Source organism: Trachurus japonicus, chromosome 4 (assembly GCF_045865225.1).
Source record: "Trachurus japonicus isolate A0001 chromosome 4, Traja_1.0".
NCBI classification, from domain to species: domain Eukaryota; kingdom Metazoa; phylum Chordata; class Actinopteri; order Carangiformes; family Carangidae; genus Trachurus; species Trachurus japonicus.
This window is the reverse complement of record NC_140910.1, coordinates 35,233,843-35,247,534: the sequence shown is the minus strand read 5'-3', so window position 1 is coordinate 35,247,534 and position 13,692 is coordinate 35,233,843. Positions and strand designations below refer to the sequence as shown.

The 13,692-nt window shown below is 41.8% G+C and overlaps 1 protein-coding gene across 1 annotated transcript; it reads right to left on the bottom strand.

Moving 5' to 3' along the window:
• Window positions 1–3,398: 3,398 nt before the first annotated feature.
• Window positions 3,399–13,214, bottom strand: LOC146989341 (uncharacterized). Its single transcript, XM_085775259.1, has 15 exons — window positions 13,116–13,214; window positions 12,291–12,574; window positions 9,939–11,733; window positions 9,669–9,842; window positions 8,685–8,858; window positions 8,295–8,468; window positions 8,110–8,153; window positions 7,417–7,494; window positions 7,179–7,258; window positions 6,969–7,024; window positions 6,493–6,707; window positions 5,803–6,074; window positions 5,316–5,429; window positions 4,766–4,907; window positions 3,399–4,419 (listed from the first exon to the last, which is right to left on the bottom strand). The coding sequence occupies exons 2-15, from the start codon at window positions 12,565–12,567 to the stop codon at window positions 3,518–3,520; spliced, it is 4,497 nt and encodes a 1,498-aa protein (XP_085631385.1). The 5' UTR covers window positions 12,568–12,574; window positions 13,116–13,214; the 3' UTR covers window positions 3,399–3,517.
• Window positions 13,215–13,692: the final 478 nt, after the last annotated feature.

Genomic DNA, 13,692 nt, shown 5'->3' with positions numbered 1-13,692 from the left:
TCTCAACAGTTTCCTGTCCGCCTCCGCTTCCTGTTGTAGCTCACGGTGCTTTTAGCATTTAGCTGAACGATGATGACGATGATGACGATGATGATGATGATGCAGCGTTGTCTGCTCCGGCACAGCTGGATGAACAGCTGGTTAACGAGCTCGCTGAAGCTTCCTGAACATGGAAACTTCTACTTCCTGTAGAACCTACTGATCATCGAAGTCATTCATTGAGCAGAAATCTGAGCATTTTCATCATCTGTTTGTTAATCAATATGATTTGGTGTGAAGATAATCAATAGTTGCAGCTCTGGAAATTACCCACAACTCCTAATTTTCATGGCAGATGATTAAAGAGTTGTTGAGATATTTGAGTGTTAGCGGGGTCGCCGAGGTCACCAGCGTTCGTTCACCACGTCCAGTCCACATGTGGACTGTTGAACCTCGTCCTCCAGATGTGGACAGCTGAACCTCGTCCTCCAGATGTGGACAGCTGAACCTCGTCCTCCAGATGTGGACAGCTGAACCTCGTCCTCCAGATGTGGACAGCTGAACCTCGTCCTCCAGATGTGACGTGTGCAGCTGCTGTGGTCTGAAGCGTCATCTTGTCCGGTCGCACTCTGCAGACTCAGACATTCACCCAGAGAGAGAAAGTGCAGCTCCGTCCACAAACTTATCTCCACTCTGATCACTTTTATTTTGAAGTTATGTACATTTACATTCAATATTTAAAAATAATTAAAATCAGATTGAGGCGTGCGACACTTTACAAGTCCCTCGTTTACCTTTATAATCAGTAAAACAACATGTAATAACTGGTTTATTTATCTGCATAATAAAGATGTAACGACTGGTTGGTGGCTGCAGTGGAATTATAAAAAACAAATGGAATAAATACTTTAAACTTTGATAAACACTTAAACCATTTATTACAAGTGTTAACTGCATCTAAACACTAAACTGAGGGACCTGAACTGAAATGTTTAACAAACACTGAATATTTCTTTTCTTTTTTTTTAATGTATTTTTTCTCTCTCTTTGTGTCCATTAAGCACAATCTGTGAAATCCTACATGACCACTGTCCAATATTGGCTTTGTTGCTGTTAATAAATCATTTATTATTGCTTCATAGAAGATGATTAATGACCTGACGAGTTATGACAAAGTGTAAAATCCTGAGTCAACAATTAGAGCAGTTAATTGATTATATTAGATTTTAATCAAACAGACTCTTTATCATTTCTTACATATTTATGTCACTACAAATCTTTTCTGATCAATGTCTTATAACTGATCTATTCAGCATTAGGAAATGGGTTATTAACAATAGGGAAGTGATTAATTACAGCTCATACACCACTGTTTAAACTGTGACATCGTGAAAAAGCAAGAAATAACGGGAAAATCAGCTGTTTTTAATTGTTTGAATTATCAGTTCTGATCAAGTGCCATCATTGGATGTTGATTTTTTAAAATTTGTTTGAGTGTTGTATGATTCTCTCACACAGATGTTACTATATCCCCGACTCCAGATGTTCATCACTCAGTCCATGAACATTTTAACGCTGATGTGACTCTCAGGACTTTGGTGGGATGGAGCTTGTCCGTCACTCACGGCAACAGATACAGTGTCTTCCACGTGGTCGTTTCAGTGGAGAGAACATATTAGAAATAATAGAAGGTTTTTTGTAGAAGAGGCGTGAATGAAAGCAGCAGACCAACGTGGATAGAGGGAAAGTGTTCGCCCACAAAATCCACCAACTCCTCCTGCTAAATTATGGAACAGAAATCCTGACAGTCAATCCATGATTCGTCATATTGCTTCAAAATTAATGAGTCAAATTGAAGTTATTTTAAATAGAAATAAAATAAAATACAATTTTGATCAATGGATTGGCAAAAATACTCTATAATCACTACACAATAGATACGTATAGCACATATAAAGCATTCTTCCTACATTGATAGCCTACTAATTTATAAAAACAGTTACAAATGTTTAACTCTGGATTAATGAGCTCATCCATAATAAAACATCTAAGAACTCACTCACTGACCATTAGTTCATGTTAAAGTGCAGCATCAACGTTGATCTAAATGGTTTTTTCAACGTTTACTGACACTTTATAAATTATTTTACGAACCACTGACATCTCCTAAGTAACTGGTATGTAAATCCATTATTTATGCAGAGTGAAAATACATTATAGATTATTTTATTAATCCAGAGGCATGTAGTTACTGTGTTTATAAATTACTGTATAATGCTTCATAAATGAGTTAGGTATGATTGGCTAATACTTCACAATGTGTAGTTTATTAAATAGAATTCAGAATATTTTTCCAAATAGCTTCTTCTGCATCACGCCGTCGGCCTGTTGCTTCCATCTCGTGTTAACAACATGGAGACACTGAGCTGCTGAGCATCAGTCAGTCTCAACCATGAAGGGAGAACAGTTTGTTCCTTTACACATATCAATCAAGTGCAAGATACTTAATGTTTATGCTTTTTGTGTCATAATTGTCTTAATCGTTATTGATTCTTTATTTGTAGATGTCAGAACAGATGAACTGTCATTTATTTTTGTTCCTGAATTTAACAATGTTTTTTTGTTTGTTTTTTGTTGCTCTTGTTGTGCTCTTCTAAAGTGTCTGGATCACAACAGAAACATTAAAACCAGCTGCAGCTGCTTTTTATTTGGACTCATGTATTCATCATTTCCTACGGTGGCCCTGAAGGTCAATAGAAAAGATACAGTATATATATAAGAACACAGTGATGTATGTTGAGGAAATTTACCCCATTTACATTTTATGGCTGACAACATGTTTTTATACTATTACTGTCACTATACTTTATCAACTAGCTGTATTTTTTCTTTATGGCCTACTTACACTACTTACAAACTAAAGAACATGAAATACAATTTAAAAAAAAATCCAAATAACAATTGACAGTTTTATTCAGTTCATGTTTTTTAATAAAAAAATACAAATATAAATATAAATGGTGCAAAATAGAAGAAGCAAGTTGCTTCACTTTGGACACATCATATTAATCTCAGTCTCTCCAGATCCACATATCTCACACAGGTACAGAGTCCAGCTCCATACGGAGAAGATTCACTCCTCTGTCATTGATCTTCCATACAACAAGAACAGTTTTTCATACTTAGTGGTTGTTCAGTGGTTGAGGTTCCCAGCAATTGAAAATGCTTTGTCAGTCAAGTGTTTATTTATTTCCTGATGGCACAGAATGAGGTAGATTATTGATCCCAGACTGAAAGCACTATGGAGGCTTCCTTCAGTTGCAGCAACACCTCTCTGGACTGCACACAGAAAATTCCCGGACGTTTCATATCTGCTTCTTAATATAAAAAAGGCACAAGCAATGTCCAGCCATGTCAGTCAATGGTCTGATTACAAATTGATGACACTGTCCAAAAACATCTGACCATATGTTCTAAAAGTTTAGAATGAAATACTGTATGTGGTAATGTTGGACATACTGTACGCACCATTTCTCCTTCACATCAGCTTCAGCTTTGTTGCCAGACACTCGTCCTCCTTACAGAGAGCTTTGATCAGAGCTGCACTTTCTTCTTTGTCGAGCACCATTCTCAGCAGCTTTGCAGCTTTGTCTTCCTTGTCGCTCTCTTTCTGAAGAGAGTCATATTCTCTCTGAGCCAACACCTTCAACTGGAGGAGTTCGTCCAGCAGTGATTTTAGAACAGGATCACTCACTCTTTTTATGAACTCTGTCCTAATAGATCTCAGCTTCTGATCTGATTGGTCGCTCTGAGTTCCTGCTGGGGCACTCTGAGTCCACGGTTGGACACTCTGAGTCCCTGCTGGGACACTCTGAGTCCACGTTTGGACACTCTGAGTCCCTGCTGGGGCACTCTGAGTCCACGGTTGGACACTCTGAGTCCCTGCTGGGGCACTCTGAGTCCATGGTTGGACACTCTGAGTCCCTGCTGGGAGACTCGGAGTCCCTGTTGGGAAACATGGGGTCCCTGCTGGGGCACTCTGAGTCCACGGTTGGACACTCTGAGTCCCTGCTGGGGCACTCTGAGTCCAAGGTTGGACACTCTGAGTCCACGGTTGGACACTCTGAGTCCCTGCTGGGGCACTCTGAGTCCACGGTTGGACACTCTGAGTCCCTGCTGGGAGACTCGGAGTCCCTGTTGGGAAACATGGGGTCCCTGCTGGGACACTCTGAGTCCATGGTTGGATATTTGGAGGCCATGCCGGGACACATGGAAACCATGGTTGGACACCGTGAGTCCCTGCTGGGACACTCTGAGTCCATGGTTGGATATGAGGAGGCCATGCCAGGACAGATGGAGTCCACGGTTGGACACTCTGAGTGGCAGCTGGGAGGCTTGGAGTCCCTGTTGGGCAAGTTGGATTCCATGCCGGAGGAAGACCTGTAAATTGATCAAAAAAGTAGGTGTTGACACATTTGTCTGAGGGTGAGTGTGTAGAATAGAATAAAATCATATATTGTCACGGTCAACATTGTCACCAACATTCACTGTGAAGATCAGTTTTTAGCAGCTCCACATGGCAGCACTATATAGAAATGTACATTTATAGTGCAAAGTAGTGCAAAACTACTTTGTGTGTATAAACACACATACACTCTGGTTTCCACATCTCTCAGATCAGCGACACTGACCAACAGTCATTAGTGATCAATTACCTCACCAATGGGTTGTTGAACACCCTTTATAGTATAATGATATAGTGGACAGGTAGGCATGAGGACTGTACCAGTCAGGTCGACTTCGTGACTCCAGACGTCTGAATCCGTTTCATCTAGAACCGTGATAGTCGCTTGTTCTGTGCCTGTCGGCAGGCGGATCTCAAACAACGGGTAGTAATTTGATCCAGCATCCCGGTAAAACTTTGCTCTCTGAAAAGCAGCAGCAGTAAATGGTAAATGGACTTGCACTTATATAGGCCTTTTCTAGTCTCTCAGGCCACTCATAGCGCTTTACACTGTAGGTCACATTCACCCTTTCACACACACATTTATACAGTGCTAGGCACAGCGTGAGAATCTAACCATTCACACACATTCATACACCCAATGGACACATTGGGGACAAGTGTGGGTTCAGTGTCTTGCCCAAGGACACTTCGACAACCACCGACCTTCCAGTTAGTGGACAACCCACTCTACCCCTTGAGCCACAGCTGCCCGTAGTCAGTGTTTCAACAGTATCCAGAGTAAACTAAAATAAGCTTTCCTATCATCCTATCAGCACATTGCATTGCAACATTTCATTTAAAAAATAACTATAACTTCAGAAATACTTACCTTAGGCTGTATTTGAAGGGCCTCTGGACAGCGAACAGAGTAATATCTGTCTTCGATGAGTTCACACTGGGAGGGCACTGATATGTACGTACAATTCTGTTGTTTTATGGTCACCTTGAGAGAATAAAAAACATTGTCAACATGGTTTATCTTCAATATCACAGACTTTCTCTTTCATACATAATTCTTCCAGCATCCTCAGGTTAGTTGGCTGTGTGAGGGTCCGGGATATACTGAGCTGTAATGTCGTGTCCATCTTAAGCTGGGGACAGACTACACAATTCTTTCCCTCAATTATACCAACGATTCACAGTCGGGCCTAGTCTTCACCAGTCAGCACTGGCACGACTGTGTCCTCAACTTTAGTGAGGTAACCTGGGTTTCATTGAGCTTCAGAAATAAAACCACAAAAAACATTGTAGAAAATACCATTTCATCAGGTGACGGGCTGCTCTTTGGAGAGCTGCAACACTGCATGAGTCTTTACCTCTTCCAGGGGGGTGTTGCTTGGCAGGAGAAGCATGTTGAGGTTCTGTGTTTTTGCCTTTGGTGGACTGAGGAACAGCAAGATTTGGCTGTTAATTGCGTTCATATTTTTCAAAAAACGTTTTAAAACCTCCACAAGCCGGACTACGCCACACTGGGAGAGATTAGAGACTTCAACGATGACGTGACTGCTGGTGATCTTCAGCGGCATAAGGATGTTCTGTCCAACATCAGTAAAGTGAACGACAGTCAGCAGGTTTTCAGAGAGCAGAGCTGTGAAAACACACACACATTCAACATCTGAGCATGATGACTTTCTATAGCTAGTAGAAGTTCTGCACATCTGTAAGGAAACCAAAATCTAAATTTCGCAGCGATAAAACCTCAATATTTGATCTACGACAGTGCATATGATCACTCTTGTGGACCTTCAAGCTCCAGCAGGATCATTAGCCCCCAATCCCACAACGAGTTACCAAAGGGACCAAGAGGCACTGAGGAAATCAAATTCTCCTAAAGCCCAACAGCTTCTCCTGTTTGACAGTTAAAATCTGTCCAGACTGTGGCCTTTGAGTTCAAACATCTACATCACTATCAACAAGTGGCAGGGTGTGAGACTGCAGCCTATAGGGGGAACTAACAGGACCATGGAGATTTATCACTGCTTAGACAAACCACAATCATGTCTCACCTTCCTCTGTTTCATGGTGTGGGATGTGGAGCTGGCAGATGGCATCCTGTCGACACTGGATTTCAAACAGTGGCCCCGCAGGTATCATTCTATATGATCCGAGCAGAGAATTGTTCCACTGGACAGGTCTGTAGAGGAGCTCCGCCTCCTTCGCCATGACAAACACAAGTTCGGTCGATGTACACCGGAACCCACCTGGACCAGGACACCTGTAGCTGTAGAGCATAGGGGACTGAATTACCACCACAAACCTGTTACACTCTTACATCGGAGAATACAGAGGGCAGAAGTACTGTCCAGTCCAGTCATAGACTGTAACCCGGCAGAGGGATGTCTGCAACTTTGTTTTTCTCTATTCTTCAATAGATCAAGGTGTTTTCAACCATCCTGTATGACCACAGAGTTGTGACAGACATATAATCAGGGAGCAGGACAACAATATACGAACAGTCTCTATAATTTTATTATAAGATTACCTGTATGAGATTTGTGTAGATTCATTTCGCAGCACAGGCATAAACGATGATGAAGTCTGTGATTGGAAAGAACATGTATTCAGTGATGAAAGGTCAGAGATGATGCCACACATAACATAAAGGTGATGGCAAAAACTACCCTTTGTTTTAAAAAAAATCTCAATTCCCATTTATTCCCATGAAATATTGGTACACTGGTTCATCTCTCACCTTCATCAGCTTTGAGTTGTCCTCAGACAACTCTGGGTTTGTCTCCACTGTGTTTGTCTCCTGTTTGTCATCGGCGCCACCTGATGGGAGGACAAGACACAACAGGTGTCAGAAATCAGTGTTTACTCGTCCTCAGGTCTGAGTCAACCTGAGCAGCTGGTACAAATATCTGCTACTGTGTCAACTCAGACTGTAATGTACAGGAAAATGGTATCTGTCTTTATTCAGTGAAACTCACCAGCTGCAGCTTCATTCAGTGATGATGATGAACCCTGTGAGCCCTCCTCACCTTCCACAGCAGGAGGCTGCAAACTCACTGAGAATGTTTACGAAGTATGAAAATCATTGAGTTAAAATTCATATTTTGTTTCATTGTAAACATGAGTAAATAACAGACCAATCTACCAACAATCTGTCTTTGTGAAACAATAAAGTAAAATGTAATAAAATATATTGTACTTTTTGATTCATTCAGCGATCACACCCTCAACAATATTTTAAAATTGTGTCAGTACTGTCTAGTCTGAGTTAGGAATGAACAACAAGCATTTGAGCTTTAACCAGCACAAGTTCTTCATCATTAAACACGAGTTACATGGTTCAATCTTTAGTGGCATCATAAGAAGGGCAACATTTCAGTATTTGAAAACATCTTGACAGTCTATCTTCTTCAAAATCCATTTGACCATGTGGTAACCCTGTGCTGGCAGCTCAAGCATAAATTCCGCCCTTCAAATGCAGAACCTGCCTAGACTTTAAGGATCCAGATATCCTCATGCCAAACACGGCCGAAGGTTCTTTAATAAACTATAAAGATGTTTTCAGGAGGTCACACTAAATCTGATGTGTAAATACTTTGGTGAGGAAATGAGCACATGCTCAGACAGATTGTATTGAAAGCAGATTGTTGAACAGATGTGTCCGTACTCACAGGTTTTGTCTCTGGAAGCTTTAATCACTTTCTGTGCCCCAACCCTGAAGAGATGAACACAAAAGTTCTAAAGTCAGTGTAAAGAACAATAAGACGTATTTCTAGATGACGGATGGAGAGAGTAAAATGAAAGACAAGAAAGGAGATAGACTTCCAGAGGCTGAGTTCTTGTTGTCTGAATATACCTGAGAGTGTCCAGTCTCCAGTCTGGATCCTCCAGTCCACGGGACAACAGCTTCACTCCTGAGTCTCCTATATGATTGTAGCTCAGGTCCAGCTCTCGCAGGTGGGAGCGGTTGGAGCTCAGAGCTGAGGCCAGAGAAGCACAGCATTCCTCTGTGACTTGACAGCCTGACAGACTGAACACACACATAAACACCACCTCACTGACAGTGTAAATGCTTGTCATCCTTGTTGACTTGATTAAGTGAATGCTACATCACAGTAGTGACGTATTTAAACATTTCATGTCAAAAATCACCTCTTAGTTCAACATTATTACCTCACTAAACAATGAAATGAAATGAAAAGCCTTAATATTTAACTTGACTGTTAAAAAAGAGATGAATTCTGACCTGAGACCTTCCAGTCTGCAGTGTGGACTCCCCAGTCCTATAGACAATAGTTTCACTCCTGAGTCCTGCAGGTTGTTGTTGCTCAGGTCCAGCTCTCTCAGGAAAGAGAACTGGGAGCTGAAGAGTGAGGCCAGAGCTTCACAGCTTCTCTCTGAGAGTTTACAGCCACTCAGTCTGAAGAGGAATTAAAAAAGAAAAATATTCAAATACTCAACATTTTACAAATAGGCTATTTCAAATTGTCAGTGTTTTAAACAAGAATACAGCTGCAAACAGATATTTTCCATGTAAAGATACAATGAATAAGTTGCCTCCATCCCCAGGTCGCCATTGTAATTACCAATTTGTTCTTAATGAGTTACCTGGTTAAAAAAATATTTTAAAAACTCCTCTGATCAGCCACACCTCCTTAATGTATCTTCTCTGGTTCTTTGTTTTGGTATGCACTGTGTAGATTAGAGCATGTGAGTCTATGTTCAATCAGCCCTCACCTCTTTATTTATTTGTACTTCATTGATTCAGTCTGCTGTGAACAGTACCAGTGGATCAGTCCAAGTATTAATTTATTTCCCAGTCCACCTGTGGAGCAAGTATTGGTCAGGCTTTAACGAAAGCTGGACTGAGCAGGTCATTTCCTCTCCTCCATGTGTAAAGCCAGAAAAACACTTGCTACATGTGGATGTGCATGGTTATTATGCAGATTATGTAAACTATTTTGCTGTTTCCTTATCTTGTGAATCTGCTTGGCAAAAGTAGCTATCACTAGTTGGTGTAATGCCAGCTTTGCCATGTAAAATCTTTCTCTACTGATTGTGGCTGAGAACAACAAGAAAGGGGGGATTTGGCAACAGCCACTGATGTACCGTATTTGTTGAGTAGTAGATTTCTCACAGGGCCAGCAGCCCTGTGAGAAATCTAGTGGCAGTGAATATGTTATGCAAATTATTGGTCAATGTCATAAATCCAAAACAGCTAAAGACTGACCTGAGACCTTCCAGTCCACAGTGTGGACTCTCCAGTCCACCAGACAGCAGCTGCACTCCTGAGTCCTGCAGGTTGTTGTTACTCAGGTCCAGGTGTCTCAGACTAGAGGACTGGGAGCTGAGGACTGAGGCCAGTGCTTCACAGCTTCTCTGTGAGAGGTTACAGCTGCTCAGTCTGAAGAGGAATTAGCAGGAAAAAAAACAGATATAAAAATGGGTGGACCAAAAGAGAAAAATCAGTGATCATATATATGGATCTGTAAGCACTTACAGAGCGTTACTGGAGGCTTTGACCACTGGCAGCAGCCTCAGAAGAGCCTCCTCTGAAGGAGAGTATTTCTTCAGGTCAAACACGTCCAGATCTACTTCTGATGACAGTAAGATGAAGACCAGAGCCGACCATTGAGCAGGAGACAGTTTATCTGTGGAGAGGCGTCCTGATCTCAAGGACTGGTGGATCTCCTCCACCAGAGAACAATCATTCATTTCATTCAGACAGTGGAACAGGTTGATGCTTTTCTCTGCAGAGGGAGTCTCTTCAATCTTCTTTTTGATGTACTGGACTGTTTTGTGGCTGGTGTCTGAGTTGCTGCCCATCTTTGTGATCAGACCTTGTAGGAGAGACTGATTGGTCTCCAGTGAAAGACCCAGCAGAAAGCGAAGGAACAAGTCCAGGTGTCCATTTGTACTCTGTAAGGCCATGTCTACAGCTCTGTGGTAGAAAGGTGTTGGAGTCCTTCTGGTCAATTTAGTCCAAATGGATTTTGACTGTTTTTCTGACAGCAGGTTGACTCCAGAGCTGGAGAAGGTCAGATGGACATGAAGAGCAGCCAGAAACTCCTGAACACTCAGATGGACGAAGCAGAACACCTTGTCCTGGTACTGGCCTCTCTCCTCTCTAAAAATCTGTGTAAACACTCCTGAGTACACTGAGGCTGCTGTGATATCGATTCCACACTCTGTCAGGTCTGATTCATAGAAGATCAAGTTTCCTTTCTGCAGCTGCTCAAAAGCCAGTTTTCCCAGAGACTTGATCATCTTCCTGTCCTCTGTACTCCAGTGTGGATCTGTCTCAGCTCCTCCATCATACTTGACCTTCTTCACTTTGGCCTGAACCACCAGGAAGTGGATGTACATCTCAGTCAGGGTCTTGGGCAGCTCTCCTCCCTCTCTGGTCTTCAACAGCTTCTCCAGAACTGTAGCAGTGATCCAGCAGAAGACTGGGATGTAGCACATGATGTGGAGGCTTTGTGAGGTCTTGATGTGGGAGATGATCCTTCTGGCCTGCTGCTCATCTCTGAACCTCTTCCTGAAGTACTCCTCCTTCTGTGGGTCAGTGAACCCTCTGACCTCTGTCACCATGTCAAAACACTCAGGAGGGATCTGATTGGCCGCTGCAGGTCGTGTGGTTATCCAGAGGCGAGCAGAAGGAAGCAGTGTCCCTCTGATGAGGTTGGTCAGCAGCAAGTCCACTGAGGTGGACTTTGTCACATCACGCAGGATCTCAAAGTTGTGGAAGTCCAGAGGAAGTCGACATTCGTCCAGGCCGTCAAAGATGAAGATGACCTCAAACTGATCAAATGCCCAGATTCCTGCTTCTTTGGTTTCAGAGAAGAAGTGATGAACAAGTTCCACCAAGCTGAACTTTTTGTCTTTCAGCACATTCAGCTCTCTGAAAGTAAAGGGAAATGTGAAGTGTATGTCCTGGTTGGCTTTGCCTTCAGCCCAGTCCAGAGTGAACTTCTGAGTTAAGACTGTTTTCCCAATGCCAGAAATTCCCTTTGTCATCACTCTTCTGATTGGCCGGTCTCTTCCAGGTGGGGCTTTAAAGATGTCTTCTGGTCTGATGGTTGTTTCTGGTCTGTCTGGTCTCCTGGACGCTGTTTCAATCTGTCTGACCTCATGTTCATCATTGACCTCTCCAACCCATCCCACTGGGATGTAGAGCTCAGTGTAGATCTGGTTCAGAAGGGTTTGGTGTCCTGCTGTAGTGATCCCCTCAAACACACACTGAAACTTCTCCCTCAGGTCAGATTTGAGTTTAAGTTGGCAGCCAGTGAGCATCTCTGAATGAATAAGGAGAGAATTAGTAGAATTCATTATACATGGTTAAGATGGATATTGAGTAATGCCTAGGCCTGTCACAAGTATGACATAATTGCCTAATCGCAATTATTTGAGCTGGCCACAAACATTTTGCATAATCATTCAAATCATTTTCATTAATCTGATCATAAACAGCTTTCCATCACTATTTCCTCTTCGTTTGTGGTTTTAATGGTACTTGATTAACAACATCATCACGTTGCACCCCTTCTTCTGCTGTGGTTTAATCATCAACCAAAATCTAATGACGCATGGGAGTTGTTGCTATTTTTCAATTTCTCTGTTCATGATGGGGCATGCAGACATTGATCACAAGTGAAACTCTTCATTTTCAATCTACACATTTTAACAATGAAAAATAAGCAAAAGAAATTAAGGGGCAGGAACTGAGACCCATCTATTACAACTAAAGAATCTTTTTATATGAATGGGTAACTTTAAATAAGTCATCCTTCCTTTGATTAATAACTCCTTAATATCTTTGTCACGTCTAATTTTAAAGCTTTAAGTGACTTACCTTTGGGCTTTGAGAATGTGGCATCAAGATTTGCTACCAGATCGGATCGATCAATCTTCTCCAAAACCGTTCTTGTGACTTTGATAGTATTTATACTGTAGGTCTGGACCATTAGCTCCACTGTGTCCAACCTGTCCGCATTCTCCAGTCGAGACCTTCGGATGCGTGGGAGGTTTTCAAACGTGTCTATATGCTGCAGGAACCACTTGAATCTTTGAAAGTCTTCATTTCTCAAATCCTCCAAAGTCGTTAAGAGGACCTCTCCAACTGTCCCCATCTTGTCCCTGCCAAAATTCAAAATGTATCAATAAAGAAAACGTATTGTGAAAACAAACAAAACATTATACCATTATAACCAATGAACACTGTTGAGGCAGAGCAGTTTCAAACTTCCAGGAAATAGAAGGTACCTTTACATTATACTGTAATTGAAGGCCATTTCTTTTTAGTTCAGTTTAGAGTTTCTGATCCTGATAATTACTGTGACTGAACCCAGGATTAAAATCTACACATATGAACTGCTGTTAGAACTAAAGTACTACAGAGCCTTGTGTGTCACAAACAGATAAATTAGATACCTATTAATTTTAAGGCAGTACAAAAATAATGTCAATTTCCGCAGCACTTATGATCCATAAATACAACAATTACACCACTGCTGTAATGTTTCTGTTCAACAGAAATAATAGGCTAGTTGCTCTAATTAATCCCAACATTTCTTGTTGCTTCTCTGGGCAAAATAGTCATTGAATTTGAAGAAAACACTTACAGTTCAGGAACATTTATTTAACTGATAACAGGAGTTCACGTTACGGCCTTTCTCACCTGCTGAAGTCTCTTCAGGTCGACTTAAAGACACTTTACACTTTCTTGTGTAGAGTAAACTGGAGAGAAGCTGGTCATTGCCTCTCGTCAGTCCCGGTGTCTCAAAACTTCAGAGTCCAAGTCTGAAAAACACCAGAGTGATGTCAGAGCCTCCAGTCTTATCTGTGACAAACACACTGTCAGAAACATACCAGGTGGTGTAGCTCCACCGTGTGTCCTCTAGATGGAGCTAACCGGCCTCTAATGAGCTAACCATGAACTCAACACAGCTGTCTGGATCACAGCAGCATTGTATTGTGTTAGTTTGTTATAAAATAAATTACATCCTCAGATCCCCTGGCAGGGCCCTTCACCCTGTTCCTCAGTGTGGGTTCTTAACAAAGATGGACCAAACCTCAGGATGGTATTTGGTTTTGAAACTTCTGCTCCTCAAACACTGTCAGAAAGACTTTCAAAATGCACTTTTATTGATCCGTCTCAGTTAAGGTAACATTTATTTAAATGTGGTTAATACAGATGCTTATTAGGTGGTGTGGGCTACCTGCTGTTGTGAAAACAGCTTTTGAGAAAACATTGT

What these genes read in the sequence shown, in the direction of transcription:
- LOC146989341 (XM_085775259.1), bottom strand. Translation starts at nt 12,567, where the DNA reads ATGGGGACAGTTGGAGAGGTCCTCTTAACGACTTTGGAGGATTTGAGA. An exon ending in CACATTCTCAAAGCCCAAAG is followed by an intron (nt 11,734 to 12,290) that starts GTAAGTCACTTA and finishes TTATTCATTCAG; the next exon opens with AGATGCTCACTGGCTGCCAA. An exon ending in ACACCATGAAACAGAGGAAG is followed by an intron (nt 6,075 to 6,492) that starts GTGAGACATGAT and finishes GTGTTTTCACAG; the next exon opens with CTCTGCTCTCTGAAAACCTG.